Below are 26,677 nucleotides of genomic sequence, written 5' to 3'. Positions count from 1 at the left end.
GCTAATACAGTAACGCATTCCTAGAGGCAAGAGGAGGGTAATTAATCAGTGTACTATTCAATGTATAGGTAGGTAGACGCAATCAAGAGCTTATGAGTTAAGCCACCACAGTGGAAAATCAGGCCCTTCACCCATCTCCCAGATCCCAGTGTTCATTCATTAAACAGGAGGGACTCTACAATCCCACTTCATGCAGTAAGCTTTTTTCAGCCCTTTACTAAAGAGACATAGAGCCATCCATCAGAATAACCATACACTGGTAAAGGAAATACTTGGACGTCTCAAAGATTTGAACATATGAGGTCTGAGCTGACACTGACACCTGGAAAACCTACATGCCACCATGATATTCTGGTTAGAATGGAAATCACTAGGACAAGGGATAAATGGAGCTTTGGTGTGAGTCTTTTTTACACCCTTTGATTATTTTTTAGTTCTTTACCATATATATAAAGTAAATATTCTTAGAACTTAGGAGAACCTTCATACTGGTTCTCTGGCCCATGAAGTAAGGGTCAAGTGGAAAGTCGGGAATCTATCTGGACCTGTCAACATAGAAAGACAAAGACAAATACTATATTCCTGGATGACTGCCACCATGAAAACTTGAAATGTGCATGAGGTATATTCCCATTCAACTTATCCTTTGTCCTCTGCAAAAACCAGAATGATGGGTTCAATTCAGTCTGTGGCAGACTAGCTAAACACAAGCCAGAAAGGTGGTCAAATAGTTTTTTTAAATCTATGTAAAACGGGGGCACCTGGATGGCTCAGTTGGTTAAGCGTCTGACTTTGGCTCAGGCCCATGATCTTGCTGTTCATGAGTTCGAGCCTGGCATCTAGCTCTGTGCTAACAGCTCAGCCTGGAGCCTGGTTTGGATTCCGTGGGTCTCTCTCTCAGCCCCTCCCCTGCTAGCGCTCTGTCTCTCTCTCAAAAATAAATAAACATTTAAAAAATCCATGTAAAACAATCACAGTTCTGGGGCACCTAGGTGGCTCAGTCAGTTGAAAGCCAACTTTGATTGAGGTCATAATCTCTCAGTTCATGAGTTTGAGTCCCACATCAGGCTCAGTGCTATCAGGGCAGAGCCTCTTTTGGATCTTCTGCCCCTCTGTCTCTCTATCCCTCCCCCTTTCTCTTTCAAAAAAAATAAATATACTTAATAAATAAACAAATAAAATCATCCCTAAAAAAAAAAAAGAATAAGAACTAATCCATTCTCATCAAATGACTTGTGGGGACAGTTAAGTATCTGTGATTCGTACGATCTGACCCTTTCAAATTCTGGAGACTCTGGAACATTAGTGTGCTCCACAGCTCGTGGAGCTGTGACCAACCCTGTCACATTCTTTCCTGATCCACACTGTACCATTGGACGTAAACACAATCCTGAGAGTACATTGGATAAGGAAAATGGGTTACCCAGTGAAGAACCCCAGAACCACTCACTATGTTGTTCCTCTGAAAAGTTTTTCCTCCTCTCTTCAGAGGTAAAATGAAAATAAACGACACTGTTTGTATAAAGTCACAATCAGATGGTATCAGTTTGGCCTGGCTGGTTTTGCTTATGGTCATACTGCAGTCTGACAGGAGAATAGGGATCAAGTTTTGAATACTTCCTCCTCTTTTTTCCCTAGAATTTAAATGGCTGGATTTTTCCCTTTTTTCCTACTTGCTGCCCTTTTGTGTTGGTGAAAAAATTTAAGACTGACTTAAACCTCCAGACATTTTTGTTGCCTGTTAATTTTTGTGCCCAGGAAATAACTGCCCCATGTTTCATATCTTGCCTTTTCTGAGTCATTGGCAGAACAGAGATATGTGTCAAGCAGCCCCAGCTTCTTTTCATTGATCATTTGTCTCTCCTCATCCCCAGGACTTACAGAAGCCAGGGCAAAAAAATGCCCTGGGTTATACCTGAACTTAGCGCCTGTGACTGTTGGGGCGTGGATCAGTGTGGGCAAGAGTGTATAAGTGCACGGGTGTTAAGGAGCTGCGTGTTGCTCATGTTCTGATTTTTGGTAACTTGACTCTGTACTTGGGGTCGGTCTGTACAGTTAACTATGTCATTGTATGATTTCACTTCTAACTGTGACATTTTTATCAACTGTGTGAACAAATACATAAAGATTGGTGAACAGAAGAAGTAGAAGGAGAAGGATGGTGGGGGGGGGGGAGGAAGAGGGGGAGGAGGAGGAGGAGGAGGAGGAAGGAGAGAACTAGCTGAAAATAAACCAGTCTTTTAAAAACAAAACCCAACTTGCATCTCAATCAGCTGTATCTCAGACTAAATTGAGATGACCTGTCCTTACCATAATTGCTTGCTAGAAGCAAAGTAAATCATTTCAGGAGGAAGATACCATCACCTTGTGTAAGACAGTGACTGCATTTCCTTCTTGCATTTCAGCCCTTCCTTCTGAGATGGTTTCTCCCTTCTGCAAGTAAAATCTGTCAAAGTTCTTTTAGTGAGTTCATTGAAAATACATTATCTCAGTTTTTGTTCCTCCTAAAATGTTTTTAGCTGATTTAAAAATGGGCAAAAGACATGGTCACTGTCAAAAAATATATAAATATATATGTGTATATATGTACACATATATATATATGGCAAATAAGCATATGAAAAGATGCTCAATGTCACATGTCATTGTGGAATTGGAAAGAAAAATGAGGTATCATTACACATCTATTAGAATGGCCAAAATCCAAAACAGTGACAACAAATACTGGCAAGGATGTGGAGGAATAGGAACTCTCATTCACTGCTGGTGGTAATGCAAAATGGTACAGCCACTTTGGAAGACAGTTTGGCAGTTTGTAATAAAAAACTAAACATATTATTACCAGATAGTCCAACAGTCATACTCTGGTATTTGTACAAAAGGCTTAAAAACACACCCACACAAAAATCTGCACATAGAGGTTTATAGCAGCTTTATTTATAATGACCAAAACCTGGCAACAACCAAGATGTCCTTCTGTAAGTGAATGGATAAATTAATTGCGGTACGACCAGACAATGGAATATTATTCAGTGTTAAAAAGAAATGAGCTATCAAACCATGAACAGACACAGAAGAACCTTAAGTGGATATTACCAAGTGAAAGAAGTCCATCTGAAAGGGGTATGATATTTGCAAATGGCAGAACTATAGAAACAGTAAAAGTGGTTGCCAGGGATTAGAGAAGAGGCAGGGATGAAGAAGTGAAGCACAGAAGATTTTTAGGGCAGATAAACTATTTTGTATGATACCATAATGGTAGATACATTTGTTATACGTTTGCCAAAACCCACAGAGTGTAGAATACCAAGACTGAGCCGTAATGTAAACTACCGACTTCAGGCGATAATGACATGTCAATGTAGGTTTGAATCTCAGCTGTATCACGTATTAGCTGTGCGACCTTGGCCAGTAACTTAAACTCTATGAACCTTTTATTTCATATCATAAAAAAGGAAGAATACTGTCCCTCATTGGCTTAAGATGAGAATTAATTGAAATAGTGACATAAAGTGTGTAGGAAAGTCCTAACCCATTTGAGATCATTAAATGGTAGTTTGCTCCCCTCTCACCATAACACTAGAACACTGTGAACATTCATTGAGGGTCTATTGCATTAAATATTAGTGCTATTTTCCAGTATTTCTGACTGTCCTCTTTTTCTGGGCACTTGGGAGAACTGTATTTTCCTTGTCTTTTGAAGCTACTCGTGGCAGTGTGACTTGCACTAACCAATGTGAGATGAGTAGAAATACTTAAGAGCTGATGTGCCATTATTCCATGACTCTTGTTCTCTGCCAAGCGAATTGCAAAAGCAGTTGTTGATATGGAGGCACCGTAGGGGGGGAAGTATCCTGGAGTGCTGAGCCACCACACCGAGGACAATTGCTCTGAAGGGTTGCCCAGAGCCATAGCCACAGAAGACTTGGTATAATTTAGAAGCGAACTTTGTTGTGTGCTGCCCCTGGGGTTCAGGGATGATTCGTAACTGCAGCATCTAGACTATTCTGACAGATATATATACAAAGATGTATCAGGTAGATCTGAAAATGCTGCAATGTAAAAACAAGAGCTCTGTCAAAGGAATGTTCAAAATAATGCAGGGCACTCAGAAGGGAACACCTAGTATTGCCAGGCTAGGCAGGGAAAGAAAGAGGAGGCAGCTCTTGAAGTTGGACTGTGAGAGGCAAGAGAGAGGGATGAATGATAACAGGAAAGTTACACGTTCCTTGCTTGGGAAAAGACGGAGGTACTGAGACAGTATGGGCAAAGGCACAGAGATGTGAGAATTCATGGGGGGTATTCTGGGAAGAGTAAGACTAGCACTTCCCACAAAATGTTTTCCACATGGAGCATCTCTTCATAGAACATGTGTCCTTCAATACAATGCTTTTCTACTCATATTTATATAGAAAAAAGTATATATTTATGTCCCCTAAATTTGATGCATTTTTTAGAAAAGTCATGGTGGGGAGCTCAACAGAGAAAGTCTTTACTTTCTCTCCACATATAATTGGCACCATATCAAGGTTCACAGAAGCCAACTGGAAAAGGTTCTGAAGGTTGACCAGGGAGACATGTAATGTGTTATACAGACAAAGCAGCTATGTTAATGGTTTAGTGGGCAGGACACAGTGTTTTAAATATGTTACCACAATTTATGAAATAACTAAATACATGAAATAACTTTATAAATATTTTGCAGTCTGACATGTTAGCTTGTTCCTTATCTTCAGACATTTTACTGTGTTTTGTGTTTTATAAAATTGGTTGACTTTGGATTGAGACATAATGGGCTAAAATATTTTCCATTTAAAATAATGGGAATGAGGCCCCTGACTAGTGTTTTCCTGCAAATAATGTTAAGTGAAAGATGCCTGTATTTCTACATGGCAGGTTTTAGAGGGAGCAGATGTATGGCCTGTGAAGGAATCTAGACGTCAGATAAGTGAGCCTGACTGATATATACACAGAGATGTATCAAGTGTATCAGAGGGTTTTATGCCTAGTAATAACATGGGGACATGAATGTACTCTATTGACAGCCCTGACTCGACAGGCATGAAGTAGGGAGCTGGCCTCTCAGCTAGACTCAGCCAGCACCTTCCCTGAGGCCATGGGGGATGCAGCAGTGGAATAGGAGAGACATTTCAGGGTGGAATGGTGGATGGAGGGACACAGTGGTTTTCTGGAGTCATCCAGAAAGGTGATGGGGAAGTAGTTGTGGTTATATTTGCCAAAATAGGGAACCTCAGAGGAAGAGGGGAAAGAGAGACGAGGAAGAGAAGCAGTGGTAGATCTCAGAGAATATGAGTGGTGGCAAACGGTGAGTTTGCTTTTGGATGCATTATGTTGAGGTGTTCTTTGGGAAGGTTGTTCTGTGTCCCTCCAAAACCCAGCCTAATAGTTCACACTGCCTACTCTCAGTGGAGAGTGACAGTGACATCACTAAGGTAGAGTGAAAATGGATGCTCTGTTGTTGCAATAAGCTTTTGAGAGGAAAAGCAAGGCTCAGAAAAGTATTCCTATAACCTGGAGGCTGCCAAATCCCTCTCCTCCGATGCCTGGGTTCTGGAGCACCATAGTAGTCAGGCCCGGGTGAGGGGGCAGTTGATGTGACTCGTAGGAACGCCATTCCCTCTGGCCAGGGGCCGTCAGGAAGACTTTCCTTCTACAGGAAAGGTAGAATCAGCTTGAGGATCATAGTTTCTGCCTTAAAAACCCTTGGTACATCTAAGTCCTATTTGGGTTGGTTGCAGACAGTGCTGATTGCTTTTAGCTTCTCCGAGCCCTGGTGGATTGATAAGAGTTCATTTGTGAGATTTCAGCTAGGCTGGTTCCAGTCTTAAATCCACCTTCACTGTATTGGACCTTGATAAAGTGGGAAAATAATGTTTTGTTTTGTTTTGTTTTTTTGAGAGAGAGAGAGAGAGAGAGAGACTATAACTCTACAAGGATGGGGAATTTTGTCTGCTTTATTCATTGATGGATCCTCATCCCTAAAATGGTCCTGGACCAGATGGGAGCTCAATAAATATTTGCCGAATTGAATTAAATTGACATTCAGTCTCTTCGCAAATTGAGTTTCCTGTTTCCTGTCAGTTTCTAGAGCAGTCAGCGTGGTGCTGTGCTGACCCATCTTTCTCCTCATCGACTCGACTCTAGCTCTCAGGGCTTGGTGAACACACAAGTTGGGGGTCTGGGCCACAGCTGAGTGCTAATCTGTCTGACTGTTCCAGCCGCTCTCCGGTGCCCAGAAACAGTAAGAAAGGTTGCTTCACATGAAGAGCCGAGTGTGACACATACAATCTGTGCAGATAACACCCCGGGGTAATGGCACCCATCTGTAAGGAGCTCCAGCAACATGTCAGCAACTGTATACCAGCATGCAATGTAGATCCTGTGATCAGTAAAATGAAGGAGCCAATGGCATAGTTGAATATTCTTTTTTTTTTTTTTTTCAACGTTTATTTTTGGGACAGAGAGAGACAGAGCATGAACGGGGGAGGGGCAGAGAGAGAGGGAGACACAGAATCGGAAACAGGCTCCAGGCTCCGAGCCATCAGCCCAGAGCCTGACGCGGGGCTCGAACTCACGGACCGCGAGATCGTGACCTGGCTGAAGTCGGACGCTTAACCGACTGCGCCACCCAGGCGCCCCAGTTGAATATTCTTATTGGGTCTCTCTGCCAGTTCTATGTCAGTTTTAAAATATATTTTAAAGAACATATTTTCTGGATCCTTGAGAAATTTCCTCAAGCAGAAGTACCTTTGGTTATGGTACTGACAGTCGTAAGCAGGCAGACTGGACTGCTGTTGCTCTACCCTGGGGAATCCAGGATGACGGGCCCTTCTAGAACCCAGTCCTCTGAATATAACTGCCTCCCAGCATCTCGCCCCGTTTTGTTATGCCAGGTCAGATGAAGAAGACCTCTCCCAGGCCACAGTGCTCTGGGTTCCATCAAGAGGGTTTCTCCCTCTTTCCCTAAACAGGCAGTGGGATTGGTCCACCAAATTCTCACCAGCTGGGAATAAATGTAGTTACAGATTTTTACACTACCCTCTTCCCAGGGAAATCCTTGGAAGTCATTTTAATTTTATGGCTGAAGGTCTATTCATTCATTCATTCATTCATTCATCACATACCATTTAACCTGCACCATCCTAGGTTCTGGTGTAACATGGCAAGGAAACCATGCTCAGCCCAAGCCTATGTCCCCGCTGCTCACATCCCCACATGACCTGCTGGATCTCTTCCACCTGTGGTATGCTTAGCAAACCCACAACTTCCATCATCAGGGAGATGGGAATGCTCAACCAACACAGATGCAGACTGTCCCTCCACACGCAGCATGTTTCCATACAGATTGCGCCCACTTCAAGAGTAGGACAGAGACCAGCAACAAATTGAATCAGTTGTTTATTTTTGTTTTATTGGAACATAGCCCAACCTGAAATAAATATTGATTTATGAAATTCTCAATCATTTCATACATAAATATTAAGTTAATAGACATTTTACAGAATGTTGTGTTAAATAAGATTGAAGTACATATTTATTTTGCCTGGAGCACACTGGAGGAAAAGACTTCGATGATGCTGATATCTGAAATATATCTCAAATATTTTATTTTTATCCTTTCTGCCTATGTGAGGCAGCAAAGTAGCAGTATGCCTGAAAAATTGCTTTGCATCTGAAGTTTAATTACACTGACCCTTGGTTGGGCCTCATTCTCATTGCAAAAAATAACATTCTTCTTCTCCTCCAGAATCTTTCACTGCAATAAGCCAGTTTCATCTCAACTTTCCATTGTCCACTCAGTGTTTATTACACCAAGAAACACTTGCAGGTAGTCTAGGAACTTTTTTACTCTCCATCTTTCTCCTCCACACTTTTTCTGTGAAAAGAACAGACAATGGGTATTGTAGGAAACTGTCAATTCTTTTAAAAACAGGCATAGCCAGACAAATATACTTAAGTTGCCACCAAATGTCTTTAACTTACTTTTTGGCGGTCTATGTGTTCTTTTATTAAAGACAAGTTTCGGAAAAGCTTTTCCACAGCATCCCCCGGTACAGTGCGATTCTTTAATGTGTCTATACCCTGGAAGACTTCTTCAATGCACAGTTGGTGCTAAATGAGGGAGATTTTAAAAGTATAAATAACCAAAACAAGGTATAAAAATTCGGTCCAAAAAAGTTAGGCTTTGTTGCGTGGGGTTTACATGAGTTCCCTTCTCCCACACGTTTATTTTTCACTTGTTCCTTTTCCAGGAAACCACCTCATACAGAGCTATAATTTTCATACGTAAAAGAAGTTTATGTAATTTCTGAGGAGGGTTACAAATGATATAAATTAAACACTTCACCAAAAATCAAGTGCTTATGAAGTATATAATGCAGCTACATTACTGAGCTCACATCAAAATTTCCTTTGATAGCTCTAGCCAGTAATTTTATTCTGTTTAGAGTAATGATATCACATGTTTAACATTTCATTATGACCATGACATATTTCAAATGCATACAATTTTATTAGAGTTAAAATCGTTTAAATATGTGGAAATGACTATTGATATAGGACAGTCAGTGTATATTTTAATGTCTACTGACCATAATTCTAAAAATATAAACTTAAGTTGGCTAGTTTTCTCAGAAAGACATAGAAGTAAGGAAAGCAAAAGATAGTCAGAAGTGAATGGAGACGAGGAGGCACCTCTCACTCAATGTGGAATTCTTCTGGTAAGAACGCCTGACATGAGGCTCTTTGAGATGGGGAACTGACATCAAAAACGACCTGATCCAATTGCTTAATGGATTCTACTTAATATTGTAGAGTCATTCCTAACGCCATTCCTAATGTTCATAAGCACATACATTGGCATCCACACACATAAAAACAAAATAGATAAAATTAAACTGTTCCAACGATAACTAATGCTTTATAGTTACAATAGGAAACTTAGTCATGCAATCGTTTTATCAAATCATAAGTTAACTTACATTGTTATGTTCAGGAGTAGGAATCATCAGGTTCTGAAAAGGAAAGGAAATACATTCGTTTTTAACATATTACAAGGTTCATAACTTGTAATAAAATGCTTGCCAGTAACATGGTTACCAATGATATATTACCAACAGTCATAATTTCATTATTAATAACAGGTCTTTAGAAGTTAGCCAACACAAATGATTACCCATGCATTTTAAAGACCGTAGGAATCAAAAAGAAAATTACCCCGTCGCCTATCAGTAGAGTTCGATGAGTGGAGAGCAGTGCCAAGGTCTCTGCCACCAGCCTATTCATGGGACTTTGTACAGCAATGGCAGAAACATAGGCAGCCCCAAGAGCTAGCAAACTCAAATGCAGAAGCATTCTCATGGCTCTCAAATGCTCAGTGTTTGCTTTGGGCAAAGAAAGTGCATAGTACAAGATTGCATCCTCAAGCAATTTATTCTCTATCTTTGAGGAAATGAATAATTTCTAACAATCAGATAGGGAATGCCTAACAATGGCATATCATGAAACTAAATGTTTCCAATGCCTTGTTTCTTAAAAATAATTTTACTTTTATCTTTTAATAATAATAAAAATCCCTATTTTCCCCCTTTAAAAACATTTTCTATTACAAAGAAAATCTTTGGGTGATACATCATTGCCCCACATTTGCATTTCTTAAAATCAGAAGATTGAATTTCCTCTTAAAAGATGTGTGTAAAAAAAGGTATAATGTACACCATTGAGTTTAATGCCAAAATGTATAAATATTGGGAATATGTTTTTCAGGTTGACTAAATTCCATCACCATTGTTACTAGACTGGTCTGTCTTAAAAGGAACTCAAAATACTGGTGGAAAAATGGTAATTAGAGCTGAGACTGTCAAAACTTAGCAGGTTCAGGTTCACTGGAGTCTAAGTTAGGATCCTTTCTGTTGCCAGAGACCAAAAACCTAACCCAAACTGGTTGAACCTAAAAGGGAATTTATTAGATCATACAACCAAATGGTCCAGGGTAAAGGCTCCTTTATATCTAGCTTGCCTCTGTGATCTTTCATTGGCTCCCTTCTTGGGCAGCTCTCCCACTGTGGTCCCAAGATGATGTCAAATCTCCTGGATCTGTATGTATCCTGTTCCTGAGCATCAGGAGAAACCAAACTGTGCCTTTCTGACTGCTCAATCAAAAGTCCTAGAATTCAGCTTCCTTGTGACAAAGGATCACAGGTTCACCCTTGAACTGTGGTTAGGGATATGGATATACTGATTGGCTTTCCCTGTAGCTAGAAGTAGGCTTCACCCCACCCAAATCACTAACTGGCTGTGCAAATTAGTGAAATGCACAAGGTGTAACACGACAAAGGTGGTGAGGCTACAGTAAACTGCAGCATGCAGGACCTTTCTAAAGGCAGCAGGTCTACTCAGCTTCAACTGATGGTTGCCATGCAACACCCTTGGACTGTTGCTAGTTCATTCCATTTTTTTTAAGAAGTCAGAAACCCTAATTATTATTTATAACCTGTTGCTTTTTTTTTAATTTTTTTTAACGTTTATTTATTTTTGAGACAGAGAGAGACAGAGCATGAATGGGGGAGGGTCAGAGAGAGAGGGAGACACAGAATCTGAAACAGGCTCCAGGCTCTGAGCTGTCAGCACAGAGCCCGACGCGGGTCTCGAACTCACATACCGCGAGAACGTGACCTGAGCCGAAGCCGGACGCTTAACCGACTGAGCCACCCAGGCGCCCCTATAACCTGTTGCTTTTTAAGTGCTGGCAGTTCATATTTTAAAAATTTGTATTGAGGGGCACCTAGGTGACTCAGTCAGTTAAGTGTCTGACTCTTGAATTTGGCTCAGGTCATGGTCCCACGGTCATGAAATCCAGCCCTGTGTCAGGCTCTGCGCTGAGTGTGGAGCCTGCTTGGGATTCTCTCTCTTCCTCTTTCTCTCTGATCCTCCCCCACTCATCCTCTCTCTCTCTCTCTCTACCCCCCCTTCAAAACAAACAAACAAACAAACAAACAAACAAACAAACATTAAGGGGCACCTGGGCGGCTCAGTTGTTTGAGCATCTGACTTTGGCTCAGATCATGATCTCACAGTTCCTGATTCAAGCCCCACATCAGGCTCACTGCTGTCAGTGCAGAGCCTACTTTGGATCCTCTGTCCCTCCCTCTCTGCCCCTCCTCTGCTTGCATGCACTCTCTCTCTCAAAAATAAATACACATTATGGGGCCCTGGGTGGCGCAGTCGGTTGAGCGTCCGACTTCAGCCAGGTCACGATCTCACGGTCTGTGAGTTCGAGCCCCGCGTCAGGCTCTGGGCTGATGGCTCAGAGCCTGAAGCCTGTTTCCGATTCTGTGTCTCCCTCTCTCTCTGCCCCTCCCCCGTTCATGCTCTGTCTCTCTCTGTCCGAAAAATAAATAAATGTTGAAAAAAAAAATTTAAAAAAAAAATAAATACACATTTAAAAAATAAAAAAACTGTATAGAGTACCACTGTGCAACCTCTAATTTACAGTATAACTGTGGGTCTAGTTGGAGGGCTTGTTATTAAAAAAATTCTCCTATTCAAAATAATATTTCTCCTACAAATATTGTATTATGGTAAAATATACATAGCATAAAATTTAACATCTTACCCAAGATTAAGTGTACAATTCATTAGTGTTAAGGACATTCACAATGTTGTGCAGTCCATCTTCAAAACACCTTTTATCTTGCAAAACTGAAACTCTACACCCGTTAAACAACAGGTCCCCATTTCCTCTCTCCCCAGCTCCTGGAAACCATTCTTCTATTTTGTATCTTTACTAATTAGACTATTCTAGATAACTCATATAAGGGGAATAATATGGCATTTGTCTTTTTTGTGACTGGCTTATTTCACTTAACATAGTATTGTCAAGATTCTTCCACATTGTGGCGTTTGACAGAATCTCCTTCCTTTTTTAGAGCAGAGTAATATTCCATTGTATAAATTTATCATTATACACACACACACACACACATATATGTAGACTATGGATATGTGGGTTGCTTCCATCTCTTGGCTGTTGTAAATAATGCTACCATGAGCATGGGTGTACAAAATTATATTTCTTAAAATGCTGTCACAAGGCATTAATTTTTCCTCAGTGACAGTGATGTCCCAAACCTGACTTCAAACTCTCTCATAGCAAAGATTATAAAATAATGTGTTTGAAAGACCTTTATTAATGTAGAAATCCCTACAAAAGTTAATTATTTTAATGTTCTGTGCAGGAGGAGAGCTCCAAGTAATTTTTGTTGATATTCCACCTTCACAGAAGTGGAGCATAGTCCCCCTGAAGTGTGGGACACATGGTGACTTCATTTTAAAGAATATATTATGGGAAGGAGATTATAAGAAGAGTAACTTTGAAATGGAGAAACCTGGTAAACCTCAACCAGGTGACCAGGGTCAACGTTAGTGATAAGTCACGTTAATAGAATCTACCCTTAATGTGATGTGATGAGAAGGGCATTTTATCTCTGGTCTTCCTCCTCAAATCCCATAACCTCTATGTAACTGTGAGGAAAACATCATACATATCCAAATTGAAATGGAAAATACCTGACCAATGCTCCTTAAAATTGTCAAGGTCATCAAAAAGAAGCAATGTCTGAGAAACTGTCACAGGAGTCAAAGAAGTCCAACCATGGTGACTAAATGTAATGTGGTATCCTGGGTGAAATCCAGGAACAGAAAAAGGACAGTAGGTAAAACTAAGGAAACTCCAAAAAACAGTGGAATCTAGTAAGGTGCCAGTGTTGGTTCCTCAGTTATGACAAATGTACTATAGTAATGTGCACAATAGAGAAAAGTGGGTGCAGGGTGCACAGGAACTCTACATAACATTGCTGCAACTTTTCTGCAAGTCCAACACTATTTAAAATAAAAAGTTTATTAAAAATAACATTGCATGGGTGCTTGGGTGGCTCAGTTAAGCGTCCGACTTTGGGTCAGGTCATGATCTTAAGGTTCATGAGTTGGAGCCCCACTTCAGGCTCTGTGCTGACAGCTCAGAGCCTGGAGCCTGCTTTGGATTCTGTGTCTCCCTCTCTTGCTGTCCCTCCCCTGCTTACTCTCTCCCTCTCTCTCTCTCTGCCTTTCTCTCTCTCAAAAATAAACATTTAAAAAAATAACATTGCAAGTTGAAAAAAGTTAATGATTTTTTCTATTATTATTAAAAATACTTTGCATCCTATAAATGTGCACTTGGGACCTTTTTACTGGACTGTGAGCTCCTTGAGGATAAAGATTTTATTTAATTGATCTCTATGCCCTCAAGGATTAGCCTATTATTGTAGACACTCAAAAAAAAAAAAAAACTGAATGAAGAAGCAGGCACGTGGTGGTGTTAGTTGAACAAATTAACAGGAATATTATGGAAATTCAAGGAGTCCATTCTCTGAGGCTGGGACTCTGACATAATGGGCTCTGACAAAATGGGCAGACTCCTAGGGAAAAAAAGCAAAACTTTAAGGCTCTGCTATAGACATCACGTCAATGTGAATGACTATGGCATTTTAAAAAACCCCACATTATTTTAGAAGAATAGAAAATAAGCAACCAGTGCTTGGAATTTTTAAGAATTATCAGTAATTATGTAAAAGGACTTTGAATAGTGTTGAAAAGTTGTATTCATGGGTAACATCCAAATTTTTGCCGTAAAATCTTTATCTCTATTAGTGGTTTCCAAATTGGCAACCTGCTTTTTTAAAAAAAACCTGGTAATTGTGGTTTTTACTAACTGTGTAGTCATTTAAGGTCAAATGATTTTTCTATGAACTGATTCTAATCAATCAACTGGGCATGATGCCACACATTTTTTGTGGTGACTAAATGTGAAATGATAGCATCTCTCTTTTTTTTTTTTTTTGACCATATTCTAACCTCCATGCTTTCAATCCTGAAGCATATCTTTAAAATAATTCTTTTATTGAATAAATAACATTATAGGAAGAGAAACACAGAACTTCATCAATATAGCAATTCTCAGTATTTTAATGACCTCTTCCAATCTTTACTGATACATAGATAGCTTTACAAAGTTGTAATCAATGAATATGTGCCACTTGTGTTTATCTTTTTTGCTTATTGATACCTCCCTTTCATGTATCTACTTATTATCTTCAAGGTTACCTGCTAATAGATGAAATTGATATCTACAGTTTACTTCCCCATTGGATCGTTTCTAGTCTTCCATGACTAAAAACAATGCTACTAGAAAGCTCTGTGTATAATTTTAAAAAATATTTCCTTGTCATAAGAAACTTGTGTGACCATTTTTATAGCTCATGTTACATTTCATGAGATCACTCCTGTGAAAATAGTCAATGCACAAAAATAAATCCCTTTTATTTTTAGTGTTTTATAACTGACAAAGCACTTTCACAAAAATAACGTTGTTTAATCCTGATATCAGCACTGTGGGATAGATTTCTTTCCTTGATAGAGTTTAATAGTTTTGTTGATGTAATGAGCAAAATGAACCTCCATGAAAAGTGTGATGCAAGAAGAGGGGGTAATCAAACAGATTGATAAATATGTTGGTAAACCTAAATAAATAATGCTTGTTAAAAATAACTTATTTATGGGATTTCAAGACAATGAGGAATAAAAATACTAAACAATGATAATGTGGGAGATGGAGTGATCAGTCGGTGCATTTCACTGTTCTTGTACTGTTTAGAAGTTTTCTAAAGATCTTAACGTTACGGTTTATTTATTTATTTATTTATTTAGAGAGAAAGAAAGAGAGAGAAAGAGAGTGAGAAAGAAGGAGGAAGCGGGGGAGGGGAAGTGAGAGAGAGAATACCAAGCAGGGTCAGCACTGTCATTGTGGAGCCCGGTGTGGGACTTGAACTCACAAACCATGAGATCATGACCTGAGCTGAAATCAAGAGTCAGACACTTAACAGACTGCACCACCCAGGCGCCCCCTAGAGATATTAACTTTAGATTTCAAAATAGGTATGTGAAAAATTTAAGAGTAACCACTTAAAGAACAGGAATAGAACGTACAGCTTCCAAGCCAGTAGAATAAGAACAAGAGCATAAAAAAAGCTCAATCAATCCAGAAACCAGGAAAGGAGAAAAAGAAGCAAAGAAAAAGCACAGAAAGAGGTACGAGAAATATATCCAAATTTTTCAGTAATCACAGTAATTGAAAATAGATTAAACTCATCTATTAAAAGGCAGATAGTATAAAATTATACTAAAAATCATCTATCAGCTATTTTCAGGAGACATACTTCATGCAAAATGACATTAAAGGTTGAAAAATGAGGGATAGAGAGATATACTTGGGGAAACACTAATCAAAAGAAAGCTAATGTATCAAAATATCAATAGCAGAAAAAGAATTTATGTCAGAAAGTACTATAAGGAAAGAGATTCACTAATAAGTATAAAATAGTATCTCATAATCATTTTATTTTTCATCTCATCAATTATGATACAAGCAAAATAAAACATTCTCCAGTAATAATTTACTGAGAAATAAGAACTTGACTGTTTTGCCTTTTCAGTTATTTTCATTTTAGAGATTAATCTTTTTTATTGCAAACCGTTTCCACCCCTTTCTTAGGATTGTTTTCTTAGTTTTATAGTTTCCTACTGTTACAAAGTTGAATTTTTTTGTAATGGAATCTGGATACTTTGTCCTATCAATTTCTTCAGCTTGCTATTTTTTCCTGAAGTATTTTTAAGTAAACTACAGGAAGCAACACACTCCATCATTAACTCCCATATGCACCTCAAAAAAGAATCGTTTTCTTACATAGCAAGATACTTTCACATTTAATATAATGAAATGAACAATAATAAAAACTTGGTATTTAATTTCCAGACTACATTCAAATTTCCCTATGTATTCCCCAAATTCTCTTCACATCTCTGTGTGCTAACCATAATCCAACCCAGGACCATGTGTTGCTTTTTTTTTTTTTTTTTTTAAGTCTTTTACAATCTATAGCAGTCCTTTTTTTTTTTCTAATTTCTTTAATGTTTATTTATTTTAGAGTGAGACAGAGCATTAGTGGGGGAGGGGCAGAGAGAGAGAGAGAGAGAGAGAGAGAGAGAGAGAGAGAGAGAGAGAAGGTCTGAAGCAGGCTCAAGACCCCCAGCTGTCAGCACCAAGCCTGCTGTGGGGCTTGAACTCCCAAACCATGAGATCATGACCTGAGCCAAAGTCGGACGCTTAACCAACTGAGCCACCCAGGAGCCCCAGCAGTCCTTGTTTTAATGACATTGATCTGAGTTCCTGGGCCAGTGTCTTTTAACACACTGCATCTTCCATATTTCCCTTTTCCATCCTTGTGGTATTACTAGCTTAATCCTTAATTCCTGTGAATTGGAAGTTAAATCTAAAGATGTGATTAGATTAAAATTATTTTTTTTTTCAAGTAGGCTTCATGCCCAGCACAGAGACCAACGCGGGGCTTGAACTCAAGACCCTGAGATCAAGACCTGCCCTGAGATCAAGCCCTGAGATCCAGACCTGAGCTGAGATCAACAGTCAGATGCTCAACAGATTGAGCTATCCAGACGTCCCTCAAGTTAATTTTTTTAAACCAAACTGCATGTGAGATCATGTTGGGTACTTTGTGCTAAGATCAAAGTGGAATATAGTCAATAATGTATTAGGGTTGTATGGCAACAGATGGTAGCTACACTTGTGGTGAGCATAGCATATAGTATAAATTTGTTGAATCACTATGTTGTACACCTGAACTAATGTAACAGTGTATTAGCAATACTTCAAAAAAAAAAAAGATCACAGCAGGAGACATATAAAGTCTGGTAATTTTATTGCTGTTAATTCCTGGTAATTTCATTGCCAATCATTGCTAATTTCCTATGTTACTTTGAGTCATAAAATTTTCCTTTAAAAGTGGCGGTGGGGCACCTGGCTGACTCAGTCAGTGGAGCATGTGACCCTTGATCTTACTGAATTGTGAATTTGAACCCCATGTGTAGTGTAGAGATTGCTTAAAAATAAAAAATATTTAAAAAAAATAAAAAATAAATAAAAGTGGGGTAATTACATGTTGGGGCTTTACTTTTATTGCTGCCTGAAAAAAAAGATCTTCATCACCTGAAACTTACAGAGTGATAAGTAAAATAAGATACAGGTTTGCTTTTTTCTTCCTACTGATATTCAAATATCCAAGCAATACAAATGGTGGTAGTGGGGAAAAAAATGGTCTTGGTGGTTACACAACTATTTACTTTTTTCAAAAGTCATAGAACTGTACTCTGGAAAAGGAAGAATTTTAGTGTATGTAAATTTTGCTTAAATAAACTGACTGTAAAAATAGGCTCTAATCTTTATACATCTTTAAAATTACATTTAGTTACATAAAGCATTACTGTATAATTTCAATCTGTTGTGTTCCATTAGTAACTTAAAATATGTATTATGATAACTAAGGCTTTCATGTTTCTTAGTACAGCAAGAGACTTCTTACTGGATTTCCTCACTTGCATCCTTTCATGTGAATTTTTTAGTTTATGTATTAAGTTCTGTAATGATTGTCTTGGGATTGTGTGATTGGAGGGCATTTCCTACATTTTTCTAGTTCAATAATCCAAAGTTTTTGTTCTGTTAATGTCTTCCATTATTGTTTTGCAATTTCTGTAATTTTTCCTATAGGCCCTTGCATAGGATATCCCTCCATTAACTTGGGTTCCAAAAAGCAACATTCATTTTTGAGTAATTTCTTTCCCTTATTTTGAACTTTTTTTTATCATACAAAAATTAAAATTTAACATACAATAAGCTGTACATACTTTATACAACTTGATGACTTTGGAGATAAGTATACACCAGTGAAACCATCACCATAACCAATGCTAATGGTATATCCATTACCTCCAAAAGTTTCCTCCCACCCTCCTTATTGTTAACTTTTGTGTGATAAGAACACTTATCACAAGATCTACCCTCTCAGCAAATTTTATAGTGTTGTTATACAATATAGTATTGTTAACTAATGGCACTATGGTACAGCATCTTGCATAACTCAATCTCTTATAAAGGTGTCTATTTTTCTGTCCGTACTTACAGGAGTGGATTTCTTTCACATCATATTTGCATACCGTTTTGTAGTTTTGTAACATCCTTCGGCTTTTGGTCTACAACACCTCTCTACACTCTTAAAAATTACTGAGGACCCCAAAGAGGTTTTACATGTGAGAACTATCAATACCTAATTGGAAATTAAAATTGAGGGTTTTTTTTTTTAATTTTTTTTTTCAACGTTTATTTATTTTTGGGACAGAGAGAGACAGAGCATGAACGGGGGAGGAGCAGAGAGAGAGGGAGACACAGAATCGGAAACAGGCTCCAGGCTCTGAGCCACCAGCCCAGAGCCCGATGCGGGGCTCGAACTCACGGACCGCGAGATCGTGACCTGGCTGAAGTCGGACGCTTAACCGACTGCGCCACCCAGGCGCCCCTGAGGGTTTTTTTTAAACATAATACTATACAATCACACATTCTATCACCCATCACTGCGATGGCGTCACCACACGTCACGTATATTAAGGCGCGAAAGATCATGAAAAAGGCAAATAAAGTGTTAATATTATTGGAAAATGGTTTCGACATTAGAGGACACCGCACTCCTTCCCATTCCAGGCGTCCCGCGATCACATTCTGATAACCACCGTTTATCACAAGTGTTCGTCGTCCTCAGGGTTACAGCTTCTCAAGGCTACCCGGCACCCATCAAAATTCGGCATTACGCACCCACGGGACAGAAACCCGGGTATGCCAACCACTCGACCGGAACTACTTCCGGAAACCAGAGCTGCGCACGCACCGCGAGGCTCTGACTTCCCGGCATGCCCCTGGCCTGCGGCGTAAATGCACGCTGGTCGTGGCGGCCCACGTGATGCGCGGGGCGGCCGCGGCGGGAATCTGTGAGTGCGCGGTAGTAGGGGGTCCCTGGGTCTGTGGGGTGTGTCTGCCGCGCCTAGCCCCGGCCCGGCCCCCACCTCCGCTCTCGCTTGTCAGGGGGGAAAGAAGCCGGTGTGGGAGGAGGAGTTCAGCCGGAGCCTTCGCTCCTACGTGGAGCCTCCCGGCCGGGAGACTCGCGAGTCCTCACGGCCCATCGCTCGCTCTGCCTCCGCGGCACCGCTAAATCCTGGTGCGCCGGGGCTCTAGGCGATTGGTGTTGAGAAAAGAAACATTTGCAGACATGTCCCGGATTGAAAAGATGAGCATTCTGGGTGTGCGGAGTTTTGGAATAGAGGACAAAGATAAGCAAATTATCACTTTTTTCAGCCCCCTCACAATTTTGGTTGGACCCAATGGGGCGGGGAAGACGGTAAGTTCTCAGTAGCAGCCTTCAGTTTACGGGTCGCTACTTCTTGAGAATCTGGAGGATAAGGTGTTTGGAGAGCTCAGAACAATAAGGACCAGAGGCCAGGCGTCCCTGGGGCTCCGCTCTTGGTGCCCGAGGAAAGGCTTGGGCCTCTGGGTGGAGCTCCTGCCGCTGGGCGTGGCCTGGTGTGGCCTTCTGGCCCCAGCGACCTTAGGAGGGGACCTGACTCAGTCTCGTAAGGGTATCCAGGCTCGGGTGGACAAGGTTTATTTGAGAGTCCCAGAAGACCGGGAGCGCTCAGCGACCTTACATTTTTACATGAAGCCTTTTTGTCTGCGTTGATTTTTTTTTTTTTTAACACTCCCCTTGCTCCCCAAACATACTATTCACTTCCTGACAGTTGATCCATTATAGAATTTCCTACACAAGTTATAAAATATGATAAACATAGGGCTTTCTGAGAAGAGTTTCTAAGTATAGACTGAAGTCTAAGCATAATAAATGGGAAATGATAAAATGAAACCAATACCGTGAGGCCTAGTTTAGTTGAAAAACTATGTTGTTAGGATGCCCTTACCTAGTCAAAATAAAAAATTGGAGCATGTACTTTGACTTTTTAAGGCCCAGAGAATATTTAGAAATTTGAGATGGACCCTGGAGTGACATGCAATTATGGGGGGAAAGTACAGCCTGTAAGGGTGGCTTGAGAAAAAGCAGGGCATTCTAACAGAGAAGACTAAAAAGCATACAGAAAGAGGTCAGGTTTAGAGTTGAACATTGAATGCCATACTCTTGTCTACTTTTGTTTATGTGAAAATGTTACTTTTTATAGAATGCCTGTTGTGGCTCTACTTTTGTAAGGGAGCCTAAGGTTTATGAGCACAAGCTGTCTGAATACAGATATTTTGCTTCACCATTTACTAGCTCTGTGAGTGGGCCAGGGTGGCCCAAATGGTTCGTGCTTTAGTTTTCTCATTTATAAAATGGAGATAAAAAGAGTTTCCTACAGTCTAGGATTAATGTGAAAATTACTAATGTATGTAAAGGTGGTGAGTACAATACCTGGCACATAGTAAGGCCTGTGTAACTATTAGCTGTTTTTAAAAAATTGAACTTAAAAAAAGTTGTTTTGGTTTTATTGAGGTGTAATTGATCCATGAAATCGTAAGATATTTGAAGGGTATGTCAGGGTGACTTAATATACTGTACATTGTGAAAGGATCACTGCTATCTAGTTAATTAACAAATCTGTCACCTCATTTTTTTTTTTGTAAGAACATTTAACTTCTACCATCAGCATATTGGCAAATTATCAACTATGGTAACCATCTTTTACATTAGCTGTTATTAAATTAAAGGGTTTTAATTGGAAATTGAGGACTTTTTAAAAATAATTATTTTATTTTCGTATACCTTCTTAATTAGTAGCTTTCCCATGAACTTAAAGCAGTTATTTATTCTTTAACACAGAATCGTATCTGTATTATATAGATATTATAATGTCAAATTTTATCTGCATATCTTTTTTGGTTCTCTGGTAAATAGTATTTTTATAATAAATTAACATTTTATGATAAACTTCTCTGGTTCTCTTATAACTAAATAATATAATTTTCTATTTCTTTAGACCATCATTGAATGTCTAAAATATATTTGTACTGGAGATTTTCCTCCTGGAACCAAAGGAAATACATTTGTTCATGATCCCAAGGTAATGACGCTAATAAACTTACATATCTTTAAAATAAATTTTTAGGGGCGCCTGGGTGGCTCAGTCGGTTAAGCGTCCGACTTCGGCTCAGGTCACGATCTCGCAGTCTGTGAGTTCGAGCCCCGCATCGGGCTCTGTGCTGACAGCTCAGAGCCTGGAGCCTGTTTCAGATTCTGTGTCTCCCTCTCTCTCTGACCCTCCCCCATTCATGTTCTGTCTCTCTCTGTCTCAAAAATAAATAAACATTAAAAAAAAATTTAAAAAAAAATTAAAATAAATTTTTATAATTATAAAAGCAATAAGTTTTGTTGTAGAAAACCTGGCAGTGGAAAACTATAAAGAGTTAGAAAAGTCTATACACAGTCTAAGCATCCAGTGACACCACTAGTGACATTTTCATGTATTTTCTTCTCCTTTAAGTACAGACTTAAGTGAAGTCATACTCTAATTTTGTATTCTGATGTTTTTTCCTCACTTAATATCATAAGGTTCCATGTCATTAAAAACATTAAATTCACAATCTAGGTGTTTGGCATTTGGGTGCTTCTTTTAATCTTTACATTTTTTATATGTATGAAATATTTCCTACTTAAAACATGTCTCCTATTATGAACATTTTTAATAGTTGCATAATTTTCTTACATTTAGATTGCTGTTAGTTTTTCATTAAAATGTGCCATAATTTAAATCTTTGTGTGTGAATCTTTGTTTGAATTACAGTGTTTATACCATTACTGTGTGTAAAGGACATAGAAATTTCTATACTGCGTATTTTGGCCGATAGGTTTTTCTTGTTTTATGTATGTAGTGGTTTCATGTGCCTCTCTCAGTTATCTGCCAGCTCCTCCCTTAACAGTTCCTTGTATATTTCTCCCAGGTTTTTTTCTGTTTATACAAATGTATCTTTGTGTATATATATAAATACACTCAAACATAAATATTTCAGTACACCAGTAGCATTTTATTTTGCTGTCATACAAATCAAATATTTAGTGACACACTGCAGATATGTTCGTATATACACACACTTTTTTTTCATTAGTTTTAATTACTAGAACTAATTACTGATCCACTGAGTTTATATTCTATAGTGTATTCACTTGGTTATTGATGGTTATTTAAATTGTTTCCACTTCTGTATGACTAAAGGTAACTAATTATGAAAGTATTTATAAACTTTTCTCTTAGAGATAGTAAAATCAGTACATTGAGCCCTCTCTGCAATGACTATTTCATAAACTTGCAGTATACTCTCCTTACTTGATGATCTTGGCCTATAATTTGTTGAAAAAATGTAATTTATTGAAAAAAGGGATCAGATAGAAAGTACCTCATTTTCCAATCTTAAAATCTTTCAAACTACTCTTCATTTGTATTCGTACTATTTTTTTTTTGGTATTAAGGGTAAATTGTTTACTGTTTTATCTTAAGGTCAACCAACTCTTTGGCTTCTGGATCCAGTCAATCCCTTTTGTCAACGCAAACATTTTGCTTTTCAGTTACTCATCTGCATTAGCAGTTTGTCCTTTATAGAATCAGTCATATCAGCACACTCTGGTAGCTCCAGTCTACAAACAAATAAAACCTCTCCCTTTATTCCAGATCACCTTCTGGCTACTACCTCTACATTTATAGTTAAATTTAGAAGAGGTATATGTACTCATTGTTTTCGGTTCATTGCTTCCCGTTTTCTCCTCAGCCTGTTCTGTTCAGATTTTCTTTTTTCACCCTTACTAAAATTACTACTTACTCTAAGCTGCCAGTAGTCTTCATGTTGCCAGATAAAGTGGTCATTTTCTAAGCCACTTATCAGAAGATTTAATAGAGCTTCTTAATTCCCTTTTTATTTGTTTTTTTTTTTTTTTTTAATTTTTTTTATTTTTGGGACAGAGAGAGACAGAGCATGAACGGGGGAGGGGCAGAGAGAGAGGGAGACACAGAATCGGAAACAGGCTCCAGGCTCCGAGCCATCAGCCCAGAGCCTGACATGGGGCTCGAACTCACGGACCGCGAGATCGTGACCTGGCTGAAGTCGGACGCTTAACCGACTGCGCCACCCAGGCGCCCCATTAATTCCCTTTTTAAAAAACATTGCTCTCTTGGCTTCTGTGGCACCCTAATCTCATACCTCCTTTTTCACTGGCCATATCTTAGTCTCCTTTGCTGAGTCTCTTTTTGCCTAACTCTTCTTGGGTGATCTCATTCATTCTCATGGCTGTAATTATTTGTTATATGCGGGTGATTTCTAACTTAGATATCTAACCCAAACTTCTTTCCTATACTCCAGAGATAGATAGATAGATGAATAGATAGATAGATAGATAGATAGATAGATAGATAGATAGATAGATACAGATACATTGTTTGGATATTTAATGGTCATCTCATGAATATGTTCAAAACAGAACTCATGGTTCCCTGTTCTGTTCCTTTCACATTCTCAAGCCTGGTGGTATCTCCATACTCTCAGTTTCATAAATCATATCATCATCTGTACATTTGCTCATGCCAAAACCTGTTGTCCTCCTTTGATTGATTCCTTCATCTTCCCCTGTTGCCAGTTCATAAACAGTTCTTAATCTTCTCAAATATGTCCACAGATACTTACCTGGCAGGGGACATGCCATGATCATGAGAGTGGTTGTCCCAGGCTCATTCATTGCACTAAAAATATGTCCAGCATTTGTCCCTTTATTCCATCTTCACTTTCCTTCCCTGGTACAGGCCACCTTCCTCTTTCCTTTGAACTATTTTAGTAGTCTCCAAACTTGTTTTCCTGCCTTCATTCTTGAAGTTCTCTCTTTTCCACACAGCAACCAGTTACCTTTTAAATATTCATTCTGGAGGGAATGAGTCATTCACAGTCTGAGAGAATACCATTCCAGTCAGTGTTAATACTAAGTGCAAAGTTCCTGGAGTAGGAGCATGTTTGATGTGTTCAGGGAATCACAAGGAGGAGTAAAATGGCAAGAGGCCTGGTAGAAAAGTCACTGAGATAGAAAGGCCTAGGTTCTGCAGGTCCTTGATTTCTGTTCTCGTTTAAATACGAATCTACTGGAAAATATTAAGCATGAAAAGGGCATGGTGTGTGTTTTAAAGCAATCAGTCTGGCAGTGAGAGAAGACCTAGTAGGTGGTAAGGGTAGAAGGGTGGAGACTAATAAAGGAGATTTTTGTGGTAATTCAGGTGAGGTATGTTGGTGGTTTGATTAAGGTGTTAATGGTAGACATGCTGAGAATGCCTGGATTTGGGATGCATTTTAAAGGTAGTATCAACAGATGAGTTAATGATCTGGATAATGGTGTATGAGAGAAGTAGAAGCATCAAACATAACTCCCAAGTTTTTTGACTTGAAAAAGTAGATAAAATAGTGTCACTGTTTATTGTAACGAGGAAACTCTGAGAAAGGAAATTTGTGGGGCTTTGGTTTAAACGTGTAGATTTGGAATGTCTTTTAGCTATCCAGAATGTCCAGTAGGTAAATGGAAGTATGTCCAGGGGAGAGGTTTGAGCTAGAGAAAGACTAATTAAGAATCATTGATGTATACAGTTAGTTATAGTTAGTTTTAAAGCCTGATGCGATCACATAGGGAGTAAATGTTGAGAAGAGGTGGAAGATCTTAACCTAGAGCACACTGGCATTTAGAAATAGGGATGAAGAGGAGGCACCAAAAGATACTAAAAGAACAAGTGGTAAAGGAGGGAAAACTGGGAGAGTGGGGTCTTGGAAGACAAGAGAATGAAGGGTGAACAAGAAAGATGTCAAACGGTGTCAAATATGTTGATAGCTCAAGTAAGAAGAAGGTTGAGCTATGTGGAGGCCATTGGTCATCTTGACAAAACCAGTTTCAGTGATGTGAGAAAACAAGAAAGTGAAACAGAATTGTTCTGTGAGTTTGCTATGAGTGGAAAGAAGGAAGTAGCTGAAAAGGTTTGTAAGATCAAGGAGCGTTTTATGGCTATTGTTCTTGCTTTGTTATTTTTGTTGTTCTTCTGGATGTTTCCATGTTGATTGATGCTCTAGCATCTCTGACAATTTCAGTCTATCATCCATTCCTTTTTCCAAGTGGAAAGAGCTGTTTTTCTCAGCTGTCTACTCGTGTCCTCCCTCTGGTTCTTCTGGCCTTGATGGTTCATCTTTCCTCACTTAATACCCACTTTTCATCTGCTCTAATTTCCCAGTTCTGAGCCCCCACCCACACTGTTTTATTCAGCTCTTTTTTTTTGAGTCGGTCACACCTGCTCTTATGGTTGGAACTATTCCTCTCACCTGGATTGCCCACATCCCCCCAGTTTTCCCATCCTCTTATATATTCAACTTCTCTTGGTTTTTTCTTTTCCTTGCTTTAATTTGTCCCTGCACCCAATACTGTTTATTTTAAATGCCTGAATTTTTCTGTTGCTCCTTCCTGTCTTTTTTTTTTTTTTTACCTGTTTTCCATTGTTACTCTCTTCTTAGAAATTTGATTTCCATATTGCTCCATTTGTGTACCTTCCCCCTTTCTCCTCTACTTCTTTCAAATTTTTGGCTACCTCAGTCTTTCCCATTCTTTCTTTGACCTCATTTGCTTCTCCTCAGTTGACTTGAACCCTAAGAACCTCAATTCTCTGTTTTCTGCATCTCATCACTTTTGTTTTGCTTCTGGCTGATTTTGTAAACTAACCAGATGCTTATTTCCACAGCAGTTTCTTCATCACATATTGCTTCCATATTTGTGTGTGTGTGTGTGTGTGTTTTAAGTTTATTTATTTATTTGAGAGAGAGAGAAGAGTATGTGTGCACACGAAGGTGCACATGAAGGTGCACATGAACGGAGGAGAGGCAGAGGAGAGAGAGAATCCCAAGCAGGCTCTGCTCTATGAGCTCCACCTCAGGAACCATGAGTTATTGACCTGAGCCAAAATCAGGTCAAGATGCTTAACCAACTGAGCCACCCAGGTGCCTGCCCATATTTGTGATTTTAAACGCTGTAGTTTTTTAATTTTTTTTTTTGATGTTTGTGTATTTCAGAGAGAGAGAGAGACACAGTGCAAGTGGGGGAGGGACGCGCGCGTGCACACACACGCACACACACACAGAATCCAAAGCAAGCTCTAGGCTCTGAGCTGTCAGCACAAACTGGGCATCATATCCTGAGCCAAAGTCGGTTGCTTAACCAACTGAGCCACAAGGCACCCCACAAACACTATAGGATTTAAACCATGTGGGATAAATATGGAATAAAGCATATATATGGGATAGAGCATTTGTAGATGGATAGAATGACCCTGTTAGAGGAAAAAAATTAATGCAAGAGAGGGGATAATTCCAGAGTTAAATCCTTGAGTAGGCAAGTAGAGATAGGATCCATTGCCCCACTGACAGAGTTAATAGGTGTATGCACTGTTCATCCAGGGTAAAAGGATGACGGACAGAGTATGTAATTTTTCAGTTTAGTGGTGAGAGAATAAATAAATGGTCTTTTGACTGTTTCTATGTTCTCAGTGGAAAACAAGTGAAATTGTTAGCTGAGGGTGGGAGAAGGGGTTGATTGAGGCTAGAAAAAGTGTAAGAGCTCAGAGGGTAAGTTGATTAGGGAAGTGTTACAGGGTTACATGACAGTGTCATTGGGTCACC

At 39.2% G+C, this 26,677-nt stretch overlaps 3 protein-coding genes across 7 annotated transcripts in view; 2 read left to right on the top strand and 1 right to left on the bottom strand.

Annotated features, from left to right (window-relative positions):
• The window catches only part of LOC147584477 (uncharacterized), a 134,380-nt gene extending 117,042 nt beyond the window's left edge, over positions 1 to 17,338 (top strand). For 2 of the 3 annotated variants that reach the window (XM_086704460.1, XM_086704474.1), the window contains one exon: positions 16,429 to 17,338. In XM_086704460.1, the coding sequence (XP_086560586.1) occupies positions 16,429 to 16,465 (37 nt within the window). In that variant the 3' untranslated portion in view covers positions 16,466 to 17,338. Of the gene's footprint in view, positions 1 to 16,425 lie in introns of all 3 variants that reach the window. The other variant, XM_086704471.1, reaches the window with a different exon arrangement.
• IL5 (interleukin 5) lies at positions 7,412 to 9,390 on the bottom strand. Its single transcript, XM_025924562.2, has 4 exons — positions 9,238 to 9,390; positions 9,003 to 9,035; positions 8,005 to 8,133; positions 7,412 to 7,897 (listed from the first exon to the last, which is right to left on the bottom strand). Exons 1-4 carry the CDS (start codon positions 9,379 to 9,381, stop codon positions 7,799 to 7,801), a joined length of 405 nt encoding a protein of 134 aa, XP_025780347.1. The 5' UTR covers positions 9,382 to 9,390; the 3' UTR covers positions 7,412 to 7,798.
• Positions 17,339 to 18,907: 1,569 nt separating the features above from the next.
• RAD50 (RAD50 double strand break repair protein) overlaps positions 18,908 to 26,677 on the top strand; it is an 82,399-nt gene continuing 74,629 nt past the window's right edge. For 2 of the 3 annotated variants that reach the window (XM_086704428.1, XM_086704413.1), the window contains exons 1-2: positions 18,908 to 19,352; positions 20,977 to 21,060. In XM_086704428.1, coding sequence (XP_086560554.1) covers positions 19,224 to 19,352; positions 20,977 to 21,060 — 213 coding nt within the window. In that variant the 5' untranslated portion in view covers positions 18,908 to 19,223. The remainder of the gene's footprint in view (positions 19,353 to 20,976; positions 21,061 to 26,677) is intronic. The other variant, XM_086704421.1, reaches the window with a different exon arrangement.

Source organism: Puma concolor, chromosome A1 (genome assembly GCF_028749965.1).
Source record: "Puma concolor isolate L17-30 chromosome A1, mPumCon1.1.hap2, whole genome shotgun sequence".
Taxonomy (NCBI): domain Eukaryota; kingdom Metazoa; phylum Chordata; class Mammalia; order Carnivora; family Felidae; genus Puma; species Puma concolor.
Note: the sequence above shows the minus strand (reverse complement) of the source record. Positions and strands in the feature narration are given on the sequence as shown.

Coding starts and splice junctions, on each gene's coding strand:
- IL5 (XM_025924562.2), bottom strand. CDS start 9,381: ATGAGAATGCTTCTGCATTTGAGTTTGCTAGCTCTTGGGGCTGCCTAT. Junction 9,036..9,237: donor CTCTACTGATAGGCGACGGG/GTAATTTTCTTT, acceptor TTTCCTTTTCAG/AACCTGATGATTCCTACTCC. Junction 7,898..8,004: donor AACACATAGACCGCCAAAAA/GTAAGTTAAAGA, acceptor TTCTTTTCACAG/AAAAAGTGTGGAGGAGAAAG.